The following is a 23347-nucleotide window of genomic DNA, read 5'->3' on the forward strand; positions in this document are numbered from 1 at the left end:
AAAATAAAACAAGAAGTAACCAACAAGGAAACCAGAACATAGAAAGATCCAGAACATAGGAAAATTCAAATTCAATGGATCATGACAATATGAATGAAAATGAACAACTTAAATAGTGTCTGGGATCTATGAAGAGCCTTGATTATGGCACGGAAAAGTGTACTGTCTGTAGACTTACAATTTCAGGAAGAGTTCAAGCTTATCCTGTTGCAAAAAAAGTTTTCTTTTAATGTATTTACTGCATTGCAGAAGTTTCCTCTGTAGCTTGCTCACTATAAAATTAAAGAAACCTTGATAACAGGGGCACCATCGTTTAACAGTAGGAAAATTACAATTAATCTTAATCAGTCTCACTCATTTCTCATTGGAATTGACCAAAGTTACATAAAGACACATTCAACAATGACCTATTAACTATTTACGAAAACTAAAACCGAAACCATAAACATTGAAGTACAACAGGAAAAGTCTGTGTTATAAGACCTTAATTGCACGTGGAGTTGGTATTGTGTTATGGGAAACAACCCATAGCTTTGTGTAATGGCAAGAAAATTGAGAAATATATAGGAAAGCTGGGGTCCTAATTCTAGTCACTGTAAAAATGTATATATATGTAGAGATAAATGGCTAACAACTTTTGAAGGAATATGTCATTTTTAACATGGCATCTCTTCACATCACTGTACCATTGGATGGGGAAGAAGAAAATGATAGACCTTACTTTTGGTAGGAACTAGTCCTGTTAGACTGCGCAAGAGTAAATTCACATACAGCAGCGGAGGTTAAAATGTATGTCAAATACAAACAACATGGAAGATGAGTAACAAAACGATGGCCTCGAGGACATCGGACAAAAAAAATCTAATTTTCTATAACTTCTTTTCTCTTTTTTTCCCCCCTTTCTGACATCTGGAGGATCCCAGCTTTGATGTGAGGGAGCGGGGGCATGATGTGGGTTTAGGCTCAACTTTCAGCCAGTAATATGCCTAAAAACTCCATGGCTTTTGTCTGTATGGTTACACACATGTGAGTAAAGACCTAATAAATGTTATCTTCCTGTGTTTAACACAATGAGGAACAAACGGTTCACAATAGAGTTCATTTAATTTAAATGTCTGATTAACTAATTATTTTGGCTTGACAACTTGGTGCTACTGACCACTAGATGGCAATGTGGGTCCTTAGAAAAATCTGTAATTTTCTTAATTAATAATTTCTTCCTTATTAAACTTAATATGATCTTGGAAAAAGTATCAAATTGCAGCTTGAGATTTCAATGAAAACCTCAAAAGACCTGTACTAAGATAAGAAATATATTTAACACAGTCTCAAAAATCCATCTGAGAATTAACCTGAAGAAAATGTCCCCTTTCCCAGGGTAAAGAAAAGGGAGGCGTGGAAGGTCTGTTTCTTGTCTTGTAGAAGAGGGGGAGATAGGTGTTAAGGAATTCCTTGATTTACATGTCCAGGAAGGGAAAGAAACATTTGGTCAGTCTTAAGACGATCACTCTACCCTCACATGAAAGGGTTCTGTTGTTTATTCACAGATAGATTTGCTAGTTTTTACCAGGACATTAAGGTGATCCAGACAATTTATGGTAAATTAAGGTCTGGTGGGGTGAGCACCCTCAAATCACCTCCAAAGGACAAAGGTTGTTTTAAATAGAGGTGACGTCTGTCTCTGTAGCGGCATAGTATCAGAGAAATTAAGGGGTCAGTTTAAAGTGAAGTGATGTTTATCTCTTCCAAAGCTGGTGAGGTCCCAACATCTGTTTTAAACTGGGGAGGTTGAGGCAACATTCCAAAACAGGAATGTTAATGAACCTCCCAAAGATTAAGTTCCATATTAATCCACACTGGAGTTCGCTTCACTTTCTACACAAATGCATTGTATTATTTGAAAATGTGTGTGAACTGCAATTACTTAATGCTAGTAACTCTCCAATGTGACCGCTTATGTTGCAGTAACTAGTAATAGATAATGACGAAGACAGCCGTTTGTAATTCCAGGGTTTTCTTTGCTGGGAGCTCTCAGGCTGCATACCGCTCAACTTGCATTGTGTCTTAGAGGATTATCAGTCTAAATACCTCTGATCAGTGGTTTTAGGCAGTGGAATAATGGACAACAATGTAATCTCGATTGCTTACATACATGTTCATGTTTTTCCAAACCTTTCTTGCATATCATGCTCTGATTCAAACTCCAGTTGAAAACAAACATTACTGCACTGCAAGAAACTATCACAATACTTAGAAACCAACTGACTGTTACCAGGTAAACAGCAATCGCAGCTCCCAGTAACCATCCACAGTAGACGTCCACAGGGTGATTTCTGAACTGAATGATCCTGGTCAATCCAGCCAGGATGGCCAGCATGACGAAAGAGAACACCAGGAGAGGCTTCAGCAGCTTGGCAGAGTGTGTCAGCACTGTGTTGAAGTACATCTGAAATACCCAATTTGAAATGTAACATGTATTTTTTAGCCATTGAAGACTTTTATGTTGATGGGTAATTTCAGGTTACAAATACAGTTACTACACCAATTTCATTCCAGTTATGTTTAAGAATAGCTTACACTTACTGAGACGTAGACAGCAGCAAAGGCAGCCAGCGTAGCATGCTGGGAGGGGAAAGACTTCCTAAGCGGACATAAAGGAAAGAAAGATTAGTGTTCTCAATCAATTAAGGGCCATGCTGCATATTCATCTGCTATAGCAAAGTGACTTTCAAGGAAAATTAAGTGTTGATATGCGTGTACATTTAGTGGTAACCTCTACAGCTGTTTAAAAACACATTGTATGAAATATAACAAATATGCAACAACAACCCGTTGATATTTGGTTCCCCTGTCGATAGTCGTTTGCTTACTAATGTTTAATGTCCAGGTGAAATGACACATTCATTACTGTCTAATAGTACATCTTGATTTGGATGTGCAGTCTTTGTTCGCTTGATTGCTCAGTCATAATGACGGTCATATCTATTTCTGTAATTACAAATAGTGCCACAGTTGTGAACTCCCGATGCATTTGCACATTTCTTTTATGATGAAAGCTTTCCAGAATTATTCTGTTTACTCAAGGATACATTTTCTAATTTTCTTTATGCATAGGAAAATATCGTTTGAGATTAAAAAAGAAAATACTGAAAATTTTGAAGGAGCTTGAAATTACTACTAATGCCTACTATGATTATAACATTTCACCCTGCAACTGCACTGCTCAGCACTCTGGTGTGTAGCAAAGTACAGAATGTTCTATAATGTTTTCATGAAGCTTAAGTTCCTGTTTCAAAAGTTTGTGTGCTTTTGCTCAATGTTGTAGAGCTTGACCTATGTAGTGTGTGCATTTTATGATGAGCCAACTTAGTTAGTGGTAACACAAGAGTAAACTATAAAATTGCTCTGTGGGTCTCTATATGTACGCAAAGCTGGTTGCAGTACTTTTTTTACTTCAGTACAAGAACGTTGTCGAAAGCTAAAGAAATTAGCCAAAATGCAATGCCAAAGATAAGCATAGCTTTTTTCATATCTTACTACTTAGCTAACTTTGATTCGAAACCATGAATGTACAGCTGTAGCTTACATCACTTTTAGCTCCCCACCCCCTTTTTCTTCATATTATGTATGCTGAGACAGCCATAATAGTAGTTACAATGCATGTCATGTTAGATTCAGCATATTATTCATTATTGTCCAAATTTACCATTTTCTTAAAGAATTACATTAAGTACAGTAGTCTAGATGATTATAGTTAATTGTATTGTAATTTTCCTCTAGATCCCCAAAATATCATCTTTACCTTTCTATCATAGAGGAGAGAACAATCAACAAAGGCTATATACTAACAAGGTTTATGCACTTGTTGAAGCTACCAACTTCCTTGATTGCTAGTACATCTAGTCTAGTTACACAAGAACAGGACTTAATTCAGTTCATGTTTGCATTTCTGGAGTAAAAATACAACCCCTGGCAAAAATGATAGAATCCCCACACTTGGTGGATGTTCATTTAGCTATAGAAAACCCAGATATGATCCCCTTTCCCAAATAATTAAACATCCCCCAACAATGTTTAATTCAAACAAAAGAAAAAATATATATATTTAAGTGGATTTTGACAGAGCATCAGCCTGTATATTTTCAACTCCTATTTTGTGGAAGATTCGCATATTAAAGTCTTGCAAAAGAAGAGACCAACTGAAGTCTCTGGTTTACATTGCGCATCTGTGAAAGAAGAACTAGTGGATTATGGTCTGTATGAACTTTAATTGGCTATAAACTTGATCCAATGTAAACCTCAAAATGTTGCAGAGCAAGCAGCAAGGCAAGAGCTTCCTTTTCCATCGTGCAGTAAATTATCCTATGTTTATTACATTTATTTGAAAAGTTGCAGACCCAGATGATCAATGCCTTGCTCATCTTCTTGCAGAAGAACGCTCCTGCCCCACATGTGCAAGCATCTACTTCTAGTTTAAAAGGATACTCAAAATTTGGTGCAACAACCACTGGTACACTAAACAACACCGTTGCTTAATTAAAAGCAGCCTGACAATCAGAAGACCAAAGAAATGGTTTCAAAGGACTAACCAACCTTGTGAGTGGAGCAACCACATCAGAAAAGTTCTTGCAAAACCCCTGGCAATAACCACAAATTCGGGGAAACCAGCGTAACGCTCTTTTCGTCTGTGGGACAGGGGACCCAATGATTGCCTGTACCTTAGCAGTAACCGGATGCACCTGACCCCGTCCGGCCTGCTTTCCCAAGTAAGTAACCGTTGCTTTTCCAAATTCACATTTGGAAAGGTTCATGGTGAGAGAGGCATTGCAGAAAGAGCTAAAAACCAAAGACAACTTTTCTAAATGTTCTGACCACGTTGAAGAAGAGGCAACCACATCATCCAGATAGGCCTCACAATTTTTTTTTACTTCAGACAGCACATTATGCATAAGACACTGGAATGTGGGGGGAGCATCCCATAACCCAAAAGACATAACTTTTTATTGGAGGAAGTTATCAAGGGTTACAAAAGCAGATATCTCTGAAGCCCTGGGTGTTAATGAAACTTGCCAATAACCTTTTAACAGGTCCAGCTTGGTCACAAATTTAGCTGAGCCCGCTCTGTCCATATAGTCCTCAATCCCGGGACAAGGAAAAAAGTCCACTTTGGTAACCACATTGACCTTTCTGTAATCAGTGCAGAAATGGGTATAATCTGTTTTTTTGCACTAACACACAAGGAGAACTACACACACCATTACTGGGAACTGCAAGACCATGTTCCATAATATAAATGACCTCCTGTTGCATCATGGCCTGCTTTACTGATTTAACCATGTATTTAATTGGGTTATGACCTTCAACATCAATATCATGAGACAACACAGATGTCTGAAGAGGATGGTCAGAAAAAAGTAACAGATTATCCTTTATCAAATGGATGATGTCATCACGTGCAGGCTGAGAGAAATGAGACGAGAAGGATTCCAAGTTACCCAACACTTCAGAATGATCAACTGACATTTCAGCACTCTTTTCAATTAAGCCATCATCTAAAGGATGAGATGAAGTTTGAACAGCACATACAGGGACTGGGACGGCAGGAGTGTCAAGCGAAACGCAGTTTGCACCACAATCCCTGGAGAAAAAATGCTTGAGCATGTTGATATGACAAACTCTAGACTTTTGTTTTCTATCAGGAGTTCGAATGACATAACTGTTATCATTAATTCTCCGTTCCACCACATATGGACGAGAAAACTGAGCATACAAAATGGATCCAGGCAAAGGAAACAGCACCAACACTTTATCACCTGGATGAAAAATTCTGATCACAGACTTTTTATCGTAATGGGACTTCATGTTAGACTAGACTTGTATCAAATATTCCTGAGACAACTGATTTACATGATAAAGACGATTTCGAAAACTGCAGACATAATCCAACAAGTTATGTTCAACTAGAGGTGATTCTGATAGCCATTTTTCTTTAAGGAGTCAGAGGGCACCTTGCACTGTGTGACCAAACACCAAATCAGCAGGATTGAATCCTAAGGATTCTTGTGTGGCTTCTCTCACAGCAAACAGAAGAGGAAGAACCTCATCCCACTATCAGAGTCAGGGCATTATTTATGCATCATGGACTTTAAAGTCGGATGAAAACTAACTAGTGCATCTTGGGACTCTGGATGGTAAGGGATGGACATTTGATGTGTGATTTGTAGTTCACCCAGAACCTGTGCAAATGATTTATACATGAAATGTGTGCCTTGGTCAGTCAGAATAACTTTGGGTAGACCAGAAGTTGAGAGGCATTTAGTGAGGGCTGGCCTTGACTTTTAAAGTGCGTAGTGTAATGGCTTCTCTGACCCTGCATCTGTGTCCTGACTCCGGAGGCCCTGAAAATATCTGTTCTTTTTGCTCACATCAATCAGCTCATTCTGAATATCATGACGCACATATTTAGTATTACCAGGTCCACTAGATAATTTCTTTGACACAGTACTGTCAAACGTTTGCAGCATATTTAACGGTTCAAGTAAATGACCTCTGTTGGTGGACTTTTCACCCTCTCTGTGTCCTCTCTGTTCAATCGTTTGACAAGCTGTAATCTGCAGTGACTCAACTACTGCTCGCATCTACTGCCTGTACGCCTCACCTATTAGCGCCCCTTCTTCATCTTCCCCATCATCCTCATTCTCCAGGTTTGTTGTCTTCACTTTCTCCTCCTCCGCCCTAACGCTAGAAGGTCCGTGCGTCCACCGTCATCGCCGCCACCACCATCGTCCACGCTCACTTGTTTCTTTGGTATGAGAAAACGGTCCATTACTCTCTACATACTCTCTAACTAGCAGCGATGGCGCTATGCACGTACCAACCACTGCTAACGTGAACGTCAAATCTAGCACGCCGTCTGCGTGCAAACCAGCCAATCAAATCGCACGACACAGGAGAAGCAAAAGTTCAAGGGTAATCACCAGAGGAACGTTATAAACAATTACATTTCTTGTCAGATAATTGTTAATGTTGTCTAAGCCAGACAAGTGTCTCGCTTCATTTTTTGTATAGGCTATTTATTCATGTTATAATTTTTGCTCTATACTGGGAAATCACTCCCTTACCACAAGAGCCAGGTGTAAAAGGGTTACAGAAGTATAATGGCTGGTAAAAAAAAAAAAAACTCTTGTGAGTTTAAACAAACTCATCAGCCTTGCTGGTTTAGTAAGTGAGGAAACTTTCTGCTAATTTTACGTAGATCATTATGCACGCTGATAAATATTTTTTTAACTCCTCAAGCAAAATAAGCTCTCTCAAATCCTCAACTTTTGACTTTACACAGGTAACACCATTTATCAAACAAGGGACTTTTTTCATGTGCAAACTCAAAAAAGTTGGCAGTTTTCTCAACATTTCTAACCTTTTAGCGATATGCTTCAGGGACAAGCTCATAAGCTTGCAAAACAGTCTTCTTGAGAACTTCATAATCCAAACTTTCCTCTATTGTCAAACTAGCACAAACTTCTTTGGCTTTTCCAAAAAGTTTGCATTGTAATAACAAGCCAGTTTAATGCAATGGCTATACGCTCAAAAGCCATGAAATATGAAAAGTCACAAAACTGAGGAACGAATGTAATGTGCATACTTATGTTTAAACATGAGAAGCAGAGAAAGATATGCTTTGATGCAGTGACACAACTGAAGAAATGGCCGGTGAATCTTTTTTTTAAGTTCAAGAGCTCTGATACAGATGTATAGCTTGCACTTCCAGCTCTTTATTTCGAGTCTCCGCCTCCATTATACGGAGAGCTAAGCCTCTGTCACAGCTGTAGAAGTTCAGGATAACACACCCTTGTCAACCAGCACGTCACAAACACTTTGCTTTAACTCTGCTTTTCGAGCACTGTAAGACATTGGAATATCATAAAGTTAGCCACAAGAAGTAAATCTGCTTTCCTACAGTATTCTAACTTCTCCCATGTAGGAGAGCCCACAAAGGTATCCAGACAAAAATCCATAATTATTCCCCACACACCAAAATACAACTGCCAACCAGAGAAAAAAATCTTCCTACGAATCTTGAAAAAAAACATGGGGCAAGCCCCCAATTCATGTTATGCCCTGTCTAGGGGTAATCAAGACACAACATAAAAATGACCCATCTTCCTCAGGTCTCAGGCAGTCACGGAGATATGGTTTAGATGACCAGCATGAAGGTGTATTTACAATTTATGAGAAATAGATGGCCAGGGCCCAAACAACAAACAAACAAAGCTATCTATGCCGGGGGTAAAATGACTTAAACAAAGAAAATCTAAATAAAAGACAATTCCTTTCCTCCCTGGTATAACAAAACACGAGAAAAGCTAATGAAAATAATATGGCAGCCCACCCCTACAAACTTTAAGTTATGAAGATATAAAGTTCCACCCAAACATGATTGTGCTAACAAAGTGGCTGGTTGGGAGAAGAGGGAGATGAGTGAGACCGCCGTCGTTATCCCAGTTCTTTAAAGGAGCGCCTTTCTCTCGGTAGCCAATCCTCTATGAGCTCTTGGAGTGTTAGCCAATCAGAGCTTGGCACCTGCACACTGAAATTTGCATGAAATTAGACCAGACAGCAGATGTAAGAGATACAAAACAGTTTTACTTAGGGGCTGATCATTCTGAATTCATGAAACATACCTAGAAATTTTTTTAATTTAATTAAATTTTTCACTTTTTTCAAGACTTTCAAGGTGGCGCCGGGAACAGACGCAGCAACTCTGAACTCTTCTTTTAGGAGTTTTTTTTTGTAGTTTTCTGGTGTGTGTAGCTGTGTTTCGCTCTCATCGGACTACAAAGCAAACACAGAAGTGACGTCTATATCCGCACACATGGAATACTGGGAGGAACTGTAACAATACCTAATGATGAGCCTGAGCTTAGATGCTCTCAGCATTTCAATCATGGCATGGCCCCAGATAGTTATCGTCCAGAGTAACAGATCAAGACGACCAGCATTAAAGTGGGGGGGATTATGTCAACTGGTATCTCAACCCCCAGTGTCTACCAATACTGAGGAGATACTTTGTCATTTTGACTCACTTTGTCAGTCTGTTCTGGATGCTGTTAACCCCATGAGGATAAAATGGCCAAAGCCAAAGACAGAGCCTTGGTTAAATGAGAGAACTCGGGTCATCAGAAAAGAGTGCATTAGAATTGAAAGAAAGTGGAAGAAAGACCGGCTGTAAGTCTCTTTTGAAATGCTAAAGAAAAGCTGGAGTTCTTATCAGAAAGCAGTTAAGGCTGCGAAAACAAAGTATTTCTCAGAGATTATTGCTGCTAACTTGCATGAAGCTTGTGTTCTTTATAACACACTGAAATCTGTTTTAAATGTGAATGAACTTGTCCCTTTGGAAGCCTCAAATAAGACGTAACAGATTTTTTAACTTCTTTGTGCAATAACTGTAAATATTTACATGAGTGTCTACTTATTTTTCATTTCTTTTTATTTCTATTTGCTATATTTTTGCTATATTTAGATAAGAGTGTCTACTTATTTTTAATTTATTTTTATTTCTATTTGCTATATTTTTGCTGTATTTCAATTTGCTATATCCGGTTGCTATGCGCCGGCCTTATCGGCAGCAAGTCTGTGTAGCTCTCAATTTGGTTTGTCGTTAATATAATTATATGTAATTTTTAGTTTTTATCTTAACTTTTTTAGTGATTTTTAGTGATCTGCTTTTTACTTACATTTTGTTTTATGTTTCGACAATGTGCACTGCTACCAGTACCAGACAGTGTACACAAGAGAAGAACTGTTGGCACTGTCAAGGATTGGTGATGGAATTAAACATCCAATTACGACTGAGCTAAAAAAGCTGTACCGTGGATGCAGACCTGGAGCAAAACAAAAGGCAAAGAGGGACAACAGGAGGTGGAGGTACAAGTCTTTTTTACCCTCGGTGATTATGGGAAATGCTAAAATGCTACCTAACAAGTGTGATGACCCAGAGGTGCTTGTGCGGAACCAACGGCTGTGTAAGGAGAGCAGTTTGATCTGTCTGAGTCCAGGCTGAAAAACAACACACCAGACTCCTGTGTGGACATACCCGGCTTCACAGCCGTATGAGCGGATTGTGACCGGAGTACGAGCGGTAAGCGGAAAGGTGGGGGTATTATCCTGTTTTTTTTTATCAGAGATGGGTTAACCTCCGCAATGTGACCGTTAAGGAGAGGGTATGTTGTCCAGATATTGAACTGCTGTCAGTTGGTTTCCGTGCGTTCTATGCGCCCAGAGAGTTCCCAAATACAGTCGTCATCATTGTTTACATTCCACGGGGGGCAGCACAGACAACAGCGTGTGAGGCCATCCATGACGCCATTGCTAGGATACAGACCCAGCATCCTGAGGCATTCATTGCAATCACAGGAGATTTCAACCACATCTCTCTATCCTCCTGCCTGACTGGCTTTGTACAGTATGTGGACTGTCCAACATGTGGAGAAAAGATATTAGATCTGTTTTATGCTAATGTGAAGGAGGCTTACAGGGCAGTGTCTCTTCCACCACTGGGTAGATCTGATCACAGCATGGTCTAACTACAACCCACATACAGACCTTGTGTACAAAGACTTCCTGTTACTACCAGATCTTTCAGGAAGTGGTCACCAGAGGCGCGTGATGCATTGAGAGACTGCTTTGATGTCACAGACTGGGCTGGACTGCTGGAGGAAGAAGAAATAGACGTTGACGTGGACAGGAGGGTCAGCACCATCACTGACTACATTAACTTCTGTAGGGACACTGTGATTCCAGTGAGGACTGTTAGGTGCTATCCTAATAATAAACCATGGACCACCAGTGACATCAAAGACCTCCTGAACCAGAAAAAAGATGACGTTCCAGAATGGGGATGGAGAAAGGTGGAGGAGTGTACAACGGGAGCTTAAAAACACACTACGTCGAGCTAAGGTGGAGTACAAGAAAAAGATAGAGACAGCTGGAGAACAATAACACCAAGGAGGTGTGGAAGGGCATGAGGGCCATCACTGGATAAAGACTGAAAAACTGGAATGTGATGTGGACAAAGCCAGTACTTTCAACCAATACAACAGGTTTGATAGTGTGGCTTTTTCCACCTATACTGCTGCTCCCTCCACCCCCACGACTACAGCTACTTCCTCTATACTGCTTCCACTGCCCAACTGTACTTCCACCTCAATGGCAACTTGCATTGCCAAGCCTCCTCCACCTGACTGCACCTCCACCTCTGCAGCAACTCTCACCAACAGGCTTCTTCTTTCCAGCTGTACCTCCAACTCTTCAGCAGCTTCCACCACCAGGTCTCCTGAGTCAAGCTACACCTCCACCTCTGCAGCAGCTTCCACCACTAGACCTCTTGAGCCCAGCTGCTCCTCCACATCTGTGGCAGCTTCCACATCCAGGTCTCCTGAGCCAATCTGCATTTTCACAACTGTGGCTGCTCCCACTGCCTGGCCTCCTCAATTCAGCTGCACCTCCACCTCTGCAGTAACTCCCACCACTTACCCTCCTCTGTCCAGCTGCACCCCCACCCCCATCTCTAAAATTGATAGCAACATCTCTCCTGTCATCATCCCTCCGCTACAACCTCTTTGTCTAACTATAGAGGAGGTTGGAGTTGAGTTCAGGAGACTTCAGTCACGGAGGGCTGCAGGCCCAGTTGGAGTCTTTCCAAGACTTCTGAGGGACTGTATTGGTCAACTAGCAATCCCTCTTCATAGGCTCTTCAATATGAGCCTTCAGATGGCAAAAGTCCCAGTGCTGTGGAAAACTTTTTGTCTCATACCAGTGTCCAAAGTAGGGCAACCAGTGGAGCTGAATGACTACAGACCGGTGGCTTTGACATCTCATATCATGAAGACTTTGGAGAACCTCTTTGGTTTTGGTAGTGTTCAAAGTGGTGGTGGACTTCAGGAGATCTTAAAGTCCATACAAGTTAGTCTGCATTGATGGAGGGGAGACTGTTCAGACCTGCAAATATCTGGGGGTGGTGGTCTGGGGGGGGGTGGTCTGCCAACATAGAAGCAGTGTACAGGAGGGGCCAGAGCCGTCTCTTCTTCCTGAGATGGCTCAGGTCCTTCAATGTCTGCAGTGATATGATATGCAAGTTTTATCACACTATCACTGAGAGGCACTGTTCTATGCTGTTGTCTGCTGGGGGAGCTGCACTACAGACAAAAACTGTAGACGCCTGGACAAACTGGTAAAAAAAGGCCAGTTCTGTTGAAGGCAGGAGACTAGACCCTCTAAGTGCTGTGGTGGAGCAATGAATGAAGAGGAAATTATATTCTGTTTTGGATAATAATAGACATCCTCTCCACAGCATCCTGGCAGATCAGAGGAGTGCAGTGAGAGGGTCATCTCACTGGGCTGCAGGACTGAGAAGTTCAGGAGGTCCTTTGTCCCCACAGCCATAAGGCTTTTTAATAGTGACTGCTGACATGTTCTTCTCAAATTTATTTATTTTATTTCGTCAATGATTATTATTATCACCATTATTATTATTATTATTATTGTTATTGTTTAGTATGAAATCATTGTAAATATTTATTTAATGTATTTAATTTTTTTGAGCTACTCGACTAATTTGAATTTCCCCCACTGGAGGATGAATTAAGTATTTTTTTCCATTTCTATATATTTCTCTTTTTTATGCTTCGTTAGTTTTATTACTATTATTTGTATATTTTATTCCTTTTCATATTCTGTAAATAGGTGCAGATGCAACAAAATAGTTTCCCCCTGGGGATTAATATAGTATTCTGATTCTGTTTTATGGATAAAGTTCTTCATATCAGATATTTGATCTCATTGCCTTCTCATGACCCGTCTATGCTAGTGTCTTGTTCAGGCTTGCTTGACCAATTCCACCACATCTCTCTCTCTCTAGTTTAGAAAAGTTTGTGTCCTGCACTAAAACATCTAGCTATCCTTGTGACATTGTTCCTCCTGGTCTGCTCAGGGAAGTCTTCCCCACGCTGGGACCTCATATTCTCAACATAATTAATAGCAGTTTGACTTCTGGCCAGGTACCAAACGACTTTAAGCATGCGGTTGTTCAGTCTCTGCAAAAGAAACCTGGTCTGGACTCATCTATTTTAGCCAACTTTAGACCTATCTCCAAATTGTCTTTTCGGAGTAAAGTACTGGAAAAGATTGTTTACACTCAACTGAAGGACTTCCTGGATCAGCACAAACTGTGTGAGGTATTTCCGTCCGGTTTTAGGCCATACCACAGTAATCAGCTCTTTAAAGCGTTTTTAACTAAATTTTTTTAGCAACTGAGAGTGGAAACCATGTACTGCTTGTACTTTTGCATCTTACTGCTGCCTTTAGTACAGCAGATTATAGTATCCTGATTTCACAACTGGAGCAATGGGTGGGAATCACAGCCTCAGCTCTGCAATGGATGAAGTTGTACCTCTCTGATAGAAGCTTTTGTGTGAGGTTTGGTTTTTCTACCTCCAGTGCTGACCTTCCATGGGGTGTGCCGCAAGGCTCTGTTCTTGGGCTTATTCTTTTTCCCCTGTACCTGTTGCCACTGGGAACTGTCCTATGTAAAAATGGGATCTCTTTCTATTTATATGCAGACAACTGTGAAATTTATTTCCCTCTCAGGCAGTCTGAAGCAGTCACTCTATTCAGTCCCTTCTTGACTGTCTTGGAAGTCGTGGATGGCTCTTAACTTTCTGAGTTTTAATGAACGTAAAACTGAAGGGGTTTTATTTAGTCCCAATTTTTCTTCCAGTGCCCATTGTGTTGATCTGTCTGCTCTGACCCCACATTTCAGGTCTAGTGTCACCAACTTAGGAGTAAAAGTAAAAGGTGTAATAGTTGCTGCCCTTAGATTTGATAATCACGTTAATAGTGTGGTTAAATCACCCTTTTTTCATCTGATGTGTCTCTCTAAGATCAAACCTTTCCAAACACGACTTGGAATCAGTAATCCGTGCTTTTATAACCTCCCGGTTGGATTATTGTCACTCTCTTTTTACATGAATTAGCCAGGTAACCCCGTCACACCTTCAATTAGTACAAAATGCGGCAGCACAATTTTGAACACGTACAAAGACGTCCTTGTCTTTTGTTTAAGTGTTTATCATATTCGTTGATTCTATGACTGTTGTTGGAAACTAAGTACTCCCTTCTGTTCTCCGAGGAGCAGTGGTAGGCCATGGACAGACAGGACACGGGCGTCACTTGGTTACAAAGAGCTAACAAGGGACCTCCACGGACGCACCCACTCGGCGTAGGACTGCATATTGGACTTTGAAGGACTCCTTGGGTTTTTCATAGGTTTTAGCCTATCACTTTCTATTCGTTTGTTGCAATTATCGGTTTTAGTCTACTGTCTTTTACTTGGTGTGGTCTAAATGCCACTTTGAATCCCAGTTTCTGTGTCAGCCCATTCCTCAACAGTGGAATTTTATGCTGGTGTTTGGTCAATTATTTATTCTAGATATATAGTTTTGGCACATTTGACAGTATCACCAGGCATCTCATCAATTGTTATCCCCATAGGCAGGATGCAGAGGTGTCACAAAGAGAGGAGGCCAGAGAGAAAAAAGGCTTCCTTCGATCAAACTCTTTTTGACAGGTGACCCTTGACCTCTTATCGATCAATCAAATTAACATGACAGGTGACCTTTGTTTGACATCCATTTGCTGACATCTGGGCATATGACTTTTGACCTCTTATCGATGGATCAAGCTATTTTGACGTGTGACCTTTGTTTGACATAGATCAGCCATCTGTTGAGGAGGCCTTTGACATCTAAGGAAGGGGGAGTTTATGGCTAGGGTTAAGAATGATTACAGCTAAGGTCAGGATGTTGTGAGAAATATATTAGTTGAATGTTTAAATAAGATAAAGGGTTAGGGTTAATAGAAAAGGTTAAGTTTTAGAAGCGGTCAACATTTTTACAGCTTCAAAGACCGGTCCCTGTAAGGTAAAGATGAGAAAATAATTAGATGTGTGGGGGGTCGCAAGAATGCAGCACTGCAAGGATTTGGGTGTGGGTGGGGGGTAACAGACATTTGGCTCTCTCTGACTGACCAACTCATACCATGAGACTGAACGTGTGAGGGGGGTCACAAGAATGCACCATACTGTGACACTGAACGGAGGATGGGGTGTTTATAGCAAATAGAGGTAGGTTTAAATTACACAAAAAGGTTTCCCTCTTAGTTTGCACTCATGGTGCATATGGTATCAAGGGTTGATCTACAGAGAATTCACTAATAGACCAGGTTGCCCATAAAGTTTACATCTGGTTCTCTCTGACTGATCAACTCATACCATGAGACTGAACTGCAGGGGGTCGCAAGAATGCATCATACTGTGGCACTGAACAGTAGGAACAAATGGCCAGGGGTCATAAGAATGCAAAGTACAGTGTGGGAAACAGACAACATTTTAAGTCTCGCATGAGTATGGCTCAGGGTGCCGGAAAGTCCTCCTTTTGCCAGGTGTTGCCAGCACTACAAGGATTTGGGTGGGGTGGGGGGAGGTAACAGACATCTGGCTCTCTCTGGCTCATACCATGAGGGTGAACGTGTCAGGGGGGTCACAAGAATGCACCATACTGTGACACTGAACGGAGAATGGGGTGTTTATAGCAAATAGAGGTAGGATTAAATTACACACAAAAGAATAAAAAAAAAAATAAAAATAAAAAAAGGTTACCCTCTTAGTTTGCACTCATGATGCATCTTGTATTGTTACCTGACTGGCCATTTGTTCTTTCCGTTCAGTGTCACAAGAATGTATCATACTGTGGCACTGAACAGTTGGAACAAATGGCCAGGGGTCATAAGAATGCAAAGTACAGTGTGGGAAAGAATCAAGTGTCGCTGTCTCAGTCCACAAGTAAACAGTTTCAATACATCTGTTACTAACCGTAGGATGGATGTAGACTAAGTGTGAAGAGCAAATGGGTTGAAATTAGCACTTCAAGAAATTTTTAAAGCACTCCCTTATTTCTATGGAGGGGGATGTAAGACTATATAAAATGGTTCAGGCATTTACCTCGGGGACTCAACCACGTCAGGACTGGAATCATGGACTCTGGTACGCAAAAGTCTCCTCTAAATTTTTTAAAATATTTAAATCTCTTAGGTCAGTACTTGTAATAGTAAAAAAAAAAAAAAACAAAAAAACTTTTTTTAGGACGGAAAACAAGAGTTGACATCCATACACAACCACCCGGCGGTTCTTTGGGCCTCTCTGGACTATTCAACAGTGAGTAAAAAGATCTGATGATAAACATACGAATGCGTGTATAATTATATTACCACATCATGACAGAGTGTTAATTTCCAGAGTTGGACGCGGAGGATCTGGATGACTTCATATTGACGCAAGCCGATTATGGTATGGTATGTTTCTTTAACTTTAATAACCTTTAACAAGTGAAATGTTTCAATGAAATAACATCAGATGTAACTGTTTACAGATTTATTAAACAGTGCGGAGATAGGGCTTCCTCGAAAGAAGAACCCAGCCGTGTTTGAGGGAGATTTGACTTCCATCGGTGGAAACGGACTTTCCCTGAATAAATCTCGGCTACGACGAAGACTGCTCCCTGTTCGGAACAATCAGTTTTCAACGGAGTGTCCGAGTGTTACTACAGAGGACGGGCAGTTGGAATCATCGGTGTTACACACACCACCGAGCATACGTTTCTCCCCTCGAATAATACCGCGGCCCGAGTCGCCAGTGAGTGGCTTCAACACGAGACGGCTGCGGGCGAGGGGGCACAGGCTGTCGATGTACTCGGCTGCATATCGGCGCAGCTATTCGAGGCGCTGGGCCTTGTTCGCGGAGAGGAAGGACCCCTCGCTAAACAGCCTGATCTGCGGGGTAAGTTTAAAAAAAACCTCATCATTCTTTGTTTTTGTTTTCTCACGTGTGCACGTAAGCGTCATACGTCATCAACACGGATGTGACGCATAGGGAGAGAGTGAGGGTGGGAGGGGTAGTGGTTAAAAGAGCGCAGCCTTTTCAGTAGAAGTCATCTGAAGTGCAGTGTGTAACCCTCTGTAAAATAAGCCAGTTGATATATTATTACTGCTCTGTCCACTTTTCCCTGCTGTTTTCAACGGGTGCATTACATGGTAACATCTATGCAAATTTCACATAGTGTATACTTAAGCAAGGCTTTTTATTTATTTATCTATTTTTATGCTATTAAACTGTGTTTCAATTTGACAGAATCTGATGTTGTACTTCCTGTGAGGTCCGTGGTAAAGAATCAACGGAGCATTAGAGTGCGCTCAAGGCTCTCGCTTGTCCAAGGGTTAATCAGAGGTGCAGTTTCTTTCTCTACTTTTTTTTTTTTAAATTTATTATTATTATTATTATTATTATTATTTGTCTATTTATTTTTTAAACATTCACAATCACGGAACCACGTCAAACGCTACCATCCGACGTGAAACATCAAGAGCTCGGGCATTCATGAGAAGTAGCATGATTCTTATACAGAAAATTAATTGTGACTTGAATGTGATTTCGAAGTAAAGTAAATGTGTGTATATATATATATATATATATAAGTAAATATCTTATCCCCTCTTAGCCATTTTCAATTCTGTGTAAAGATGGATAATCAAGCAGGCAGAGCTGTGCCGGCTGAAATATCCGAGGCTGCTAAATGCTAACCACTCCAACCACTGGATGGATGCGTTTGAGAAGGTCTTACTCTGCTGACTGTAATCAACGGGTGAAGGTATAGCCAGGGTTTTAGGCTGCAGAAAGTTGGCGGTAAAAACCTTCATACAGGCCGACGAGATCGTGATGCATTTCAGGGGTCCACGTGCGTCTCGTTAAAGAATTGCTCGCGGAATTTGACACACCCCTTGAAGAGTATGTCTACATCATTTTTGCAGTAAAGCATGCTCTGTTCACGAAAGTTAAAGGTATCTTTACACACTCCTCCGTACCATCTGTAGAACTCTCCCTGCTCACTGGGGCTCATGAGTTCTACAGAGTAGTAACTCGGTGAAGGTAAAGGCCCCACATATTTCAAATTCTGTTCTGAAGAGAATGTGTGGGGAAAGAAACCTTTGGTATGATCACTGAAACCTAATGCTTTTGGCATCGTACTCAGTTTCATAGCCAGGAATGACAGACTATCGATGAATCTCAAACCATAATCACAGTCTGTAAAACAGAGAATTTTACTCCCCTGTGTGATGAGAGAGGGCTTCATACCTAGTTGCACCATGACGTTAAGGATTAGATAGCTATCATAACCTCGTCCGTTGTGAGCAATAAACGTGTATCCACGGTAGCGTGGTCTCCTGAAATGGAGGAGGAATTTCCTGACACAATCCAATCCGTAGGCAGACCACTCGAAACCTTTCAGCGTTTTTGCACAGACCAGAAAGGGGACATGCACATCGTTCTGACCGACTAAGGATTCAAAATCATAAAAGATCAGTTTGAAGTTTTGAAGTGTGTAGATTTCTCCTCTACACTCACTCTGCTTCTTGTCCTGGGCATCTTGAATCAGCTATCTTTCACCCCAAAGTCGTTCTCTACACACTGACTGTCTCAGGATTTTTATCCTTTACTCGAAACCCCTGGGGTCGAACAATACCCCCCACACATCTAATTATTTTCTCATCTTTACCTTATAGGGACCGGTCTTTGAAGCTGTTAAAATGTTGACCGCTTCTACAACTTAACCTTTTCTATTAACCCTAACCCTTTCTCTTATTTAAACATTCAACTAATATATTTCTCACAACCTCCTGACCTTAGCTGTAATCATTCTTAACCCTAGCCATAAACTCCCCCTTCCTTAGATGTCAAAGGCCTCCTCAACAGATGGCTGATCTATGTCAAACAAAGGTCACACGTCAAAATAGCTTGATCCATCGATAAGAGGTCAAAAGTCATATGCCTAGATGTCAGCAAACGGATGTCAAACAAAGGTCACCTGTCATATTAATTTGATTGATCGATAAGAGGTCAAGGGTCACCTGTCAAAAAGAGTTTGATCGAAGGGAGCCTATTTTCTCTCTGAGGCCGAAGTAAGGCTGCAGGGCTGGAATCCTTACACAGTTTAGGAGGTGGTAAAACAAACTACTGCATCCCAGGGTCTTCCTCTGTAATAATGTAAACGTAATGGATGAACTCAAGCTAAAGGTGGCACCAAAAGACTCCAGGACTGTTCTATTCTTCTGATAACAGAGACTTGGCTAAACCCACCCATGTTACACACAGTCATCAAGCTGGCAGCGTGCACAGTCCTCTGCCATAACAGAAACAGCAGTTTCACCCTCACTACTATCGATAGTAATTGCTCACCAGAACTGGAGGATTTGTCCATTAAATGCAGACCCACATACCTTTTCCCTGAGTCTACTGTTGTCATAATGACGACTGTGTATGTGCTACCAGCCTCCAACAGAACGCCTATCAGCTAACATATTAATTCTGCCACCAATGGTGTAAATACTCTAGAAAAAGACTAGTCCAACATCAAACATTGGGACAGGCTTTTACAGCTACTTCACCTGGGCTTCACTCATCACATGTCTCTGCTTCTGATACCTGCATACACTTCACTTGGGTAAAAAGCATCCCCCACAATAAAGCCTGTCAAAATCCAGCCTGACGATTCCACACCGCAGTTTATGGCCTGCTTTGGAAACACCAACTGGGATGTTTTTTTTAAACAGTGACTTGGAAGAAAACACCCTCACCATGTTCAGTTACAACCTCCACTGTGTCGGCATTGTCACAATGAATAGGTGCATCCGGATGTATCCAAACCAGAAACCCTTGATGACAAAGGAAGTCCAGGTCCTGCTGAAGGAGAGAAACATTGCATTCATGTCTGGGAATGAGGCTCAATACAGCATGGCCAGATCCAACCTCAAAAAAGGTCACTGTAGAGGCCAAGACTATTGAATAATCTCCATTATCATTTTCTGAAGTGCTAAGTGCTGATACAACAGCTAGCAGCTACATAACTTTAGTCCTACAGGAATTGATTACATTGTTGACAGAGCTACAGCTTCAGGGATTACAAAATTGGACAATGTTGTACCTCTTAAAAAAGGAGGTAATTGATTAAAGAAGGTTGGCTCCTTGGTTTATTTCACAGCTGTGTGCTGTAAGCAGACCTCAAGAAAGCTGGAAAGAAACTGACATTCCATTATTTTTAGAAGAATCTCAAGTCTGGAAAGATAGTTAACATATACAACAGCCCTTCCTGGAGCTGTACTATATGCACTGGAACAGGAACTTCATAAGCTGGCATTAGAACAGGAGATGGCGAAGCAGGCTCTGGTACTGGTTTCTGAGGCGGGCCTTCCTGCAGTATGTTTAAACGCTTTTTTCCCCTTCTCAGTACAGACATTGGAAATAGATAGAAGTAATAATTCTTTTGAAAGGAGGCTATAACCCTTCTATACTTTCCTGAAAGATGTAGTTCTTAAGGTAATTTGGGAGCAGCACAAGAAAAGCTTTATAAATGAGAATTTGCTAATGTGTTATTCCACAGAGGGACAAGGCAGGCCATCCAACTCGAACACACTGTGCACAGTGGTGTGTAAGTGTTTTAAGTTTTGCAATGAACCTCAGTGCTCCATGGTAGACAGTAGAGCCTTGCGCAGGACTATTTATTTAATCTCGCTCCCGCTGAATTGTTGACCATTACTGCCCGCTGTCTGTCTCTGTAACTCCCAACAGCACCAACAATATCTGTGTCCAACACTGCCTGTATCTGCAGACCTATTAATTGATATACTATACGATTAAATAAGTTTATATCCACTGAAAGTTTTATTTCAGTCGAACAAGAGCAGAAAAAATAAAAACATATTCAACGAAAATCTCTCAGCTTTGAATCACAAATGCTCATGTAAACTGAGGCCAAACGCTAATCAGATGTCCAAATATCTGCACAGCTATTAAAAACAATAAGCATTTGAAAGCTTTTCCATATGTCTGATTTTCCATTCTTTTCTTTAGTTTCATGCCCTCCAGCCTTGATTTTAGTACCAACCTAAGTTGCACTCTCCGACCAACAATCTTGGGATCTGCTGTCTATTTTTTTTTAATTTTTTTTTTAATTTTTTATTTTTATCTGCTGTCATGTGACATTGGCCGCGGGATCCCAAGCCCAATGCAGTACTCTAGTAGACAGTATCAAAGGCATGAAGGGATTGCAGGGATGCATACATGTAAATCATATAGTCATTATCCAACACAGACATAAATGTTATGACAACAGGTTTCTTCCTGGCCTCAAAGGAGAGACGAGATTTGATTCCAAAGAAAAAGTAAAGAAAAACTTAAGCTTTTTCACCGGTTATTGGGTATTAGGAGTGAAGGAGGAAATAATCATCAATTTGAATCCCTAGATATCTTATAGCCCTGTGTTGACAATAGATGGAAGATTCAGGAGTTTCGACTTTGCTTTTCTGAAGCTGTCACGATTATGCTTGGCTGTGTTGTTGTTTTGTTTTCTGAGTCTTAGGCGGGCTGGGCAGGCTTCCTGGGAGCCCTGGACGCAGTCTGGATTGCTCCTGCTGTCACACCTGCTTCCTATCTGCCCTCATCAGATGATATATACTATAGGAGTTGCAGGAGCAACAAGTTGTCACGATTTACATTCCGTTTAATTTCTTGTCTCGTCATTTCCTGTTTTATTTTGAAGAATCACTGACCTTCCCCTCTCATTTCAGGTATCTTCCCCTTCCTCCCGTGTCAGGCGTCTGATTGTCTTCCCTGATTGCTAAGTGTTTCCACCTGTTCCCCTTGGTCCCTCATGTGTTCAAATAGTCTGCGTTTCCCTTGTCTTGTGCCAGTTTGTTGTCTCCACTCATGAGCCTCATTACCAGCCTTACTTCGACTCACAGATTCCACGAGCCTGCAGTGAGTGATTCTCCTGCAGTGCTATCTTGTTTGTAATTTATTCTTGTTCTTAGTCATATTTTATTTATTCTATACGGTAAGTTTCATACCCTTGTTTGTTCTTCCGTTTTCAAGGAGAGATTTTTGTTTATAGTTAAAGTTTCATAGAGCCCCTGTTTTGTAAGAGTGCATCATTTGTTAAATCCGCCTCATTAGGAGAGCGTGTCTTTGTTTAGTTAAATTGTTCATAGCGTTTCTGTTTCCCTACTGAGTTGGAGCGGTTTATGTTTTGTAGATTTCATAGCTGCGCTCATCCTTCCCCACAGTTGCAGAGTTGAGTGCTTATGTCTTTCACATCCTTTTCTTTGCTCTGCTTGGAGATCCTCGCCCTGCCTTGCTGTGCTTTGTGAGTTTATAATAAACATATCTTTGAATCCAAACTGACCCTGCACCTGTGTCCTGAGTCTGAGGTTCCTGACACAAGTCTTCTCCAGACTGTCTCGCAATTATTGTGGTAATTAGGCCAACTCCAGTGCGTTTATCATTGCGAGTTTCTTCGTGTCCTTACCTTGCCCTCGTTTTCCAGTGTTCCCCTCCCTCGACCATTCCCTATGCTCTTTTTTTTTGTTATCTTTCCTTTTCTTGGCCTGGTGTTATGGTGCTTGATGACCCATCTTTCCTATCCTCTCAACCTCCCCAGCTAGTTAGCCAGTTGAGGCAGATGGTTGCCCTGTTTGAATCTGGTTCTGCAGGAGGTTTCTACACTTTTAATTCAATTCAAAATTGGTCCAATTAATTCATACAAAACCAATTGTCTAGCTAAGGAAACCAACAGATTGCACCGAAACTTCTCTTCGGTCCAATATCCCATCCCCAGCATGCATGAGGCGACTGGGGAGAGAAACGACTTCCTCTGAAGCGCTCGGGGACAAAGACAACAACTTCAGTTTTATCTGAATTTAGAAGCAGAAAGTTCCGAGCCATCCAGGTCTTTATATCGTTAAGACATGCTTTTAGTCTGACCAACCTATTTGGTTTCATAGATAAGTACAGCTGAGTATCATCAGCATAGCAAGGGAAATCTATGACATAATTTTAGCTAATGGAAGCATGTATAAAGTGAAAATAATCAGTCCAAGCACAGAACCCTGAGGAACTCCATGACTTACTCCAATGTGTGAGGAAGATTCTTCATTTACAAGAACAAACTGGAATCTATCAGATAAATGTGACTTAAACCAGCCTAATGCAGTTCCTTTAATCCCAATAACATGTTCAAGTCTCTGTAACAGAATGCTGTGATCGATCGTATCAAATGCAGCACTGAGATCCAACAGGACAAGCACAGAAACAAGTCCGCTATCAGAGGCTAAGAGGAGATCATTGGTAACTTTCACCAGTGTTTTTTCTTTGCTACGATGCACTCTGAATCCTTCTTCAAAGAGATTA

At 41.0% G+C, this 23347-nt stretch overlaps 1 protein-coding gene across 1 annotated transcript in view; it reads right to left on the bottom strand.

The window, feature by feature from the left end:
* Positions 1-23347, bottom strand: part of LOC140268308 (phospholipid phosphatase-related protein type 4-like) — a 107151-nt gene that overhangs the window by 34580 nt on the left and 49224 nt on the right. Inside the window, exons 5-6 of the mRNA XM_072363110.1 lie at positions 2584-2641; positions 2273-2446 (exon numbers count right to left, since the gene is read on the bottom strand). Coding sequence (XP_072219211.1) covers positions 2273-2446; positions 2584-2641 — 232 coding nt within the window. The remainder of the gene's footprint in view (positions 1-2272; positions 2447-2583; positions 2642-23347) is intronic.

Source organism: Leuresthes tenuis, unplaced genomic scaffold (genome assembly GCF_036924035.1).
Source record: "Leuresthes tenuis unplaced genomic scaffold, fLeuTen1.0.hap1 SCAF_14, whole genome shotgun sequence".
Lineage (NCBI taxonomy): Eukaryota > Metazoa > Chordata > Actinopteri > Atheriniformes > Atherinopsidae > Leuresthes > Leuresthes tenuis.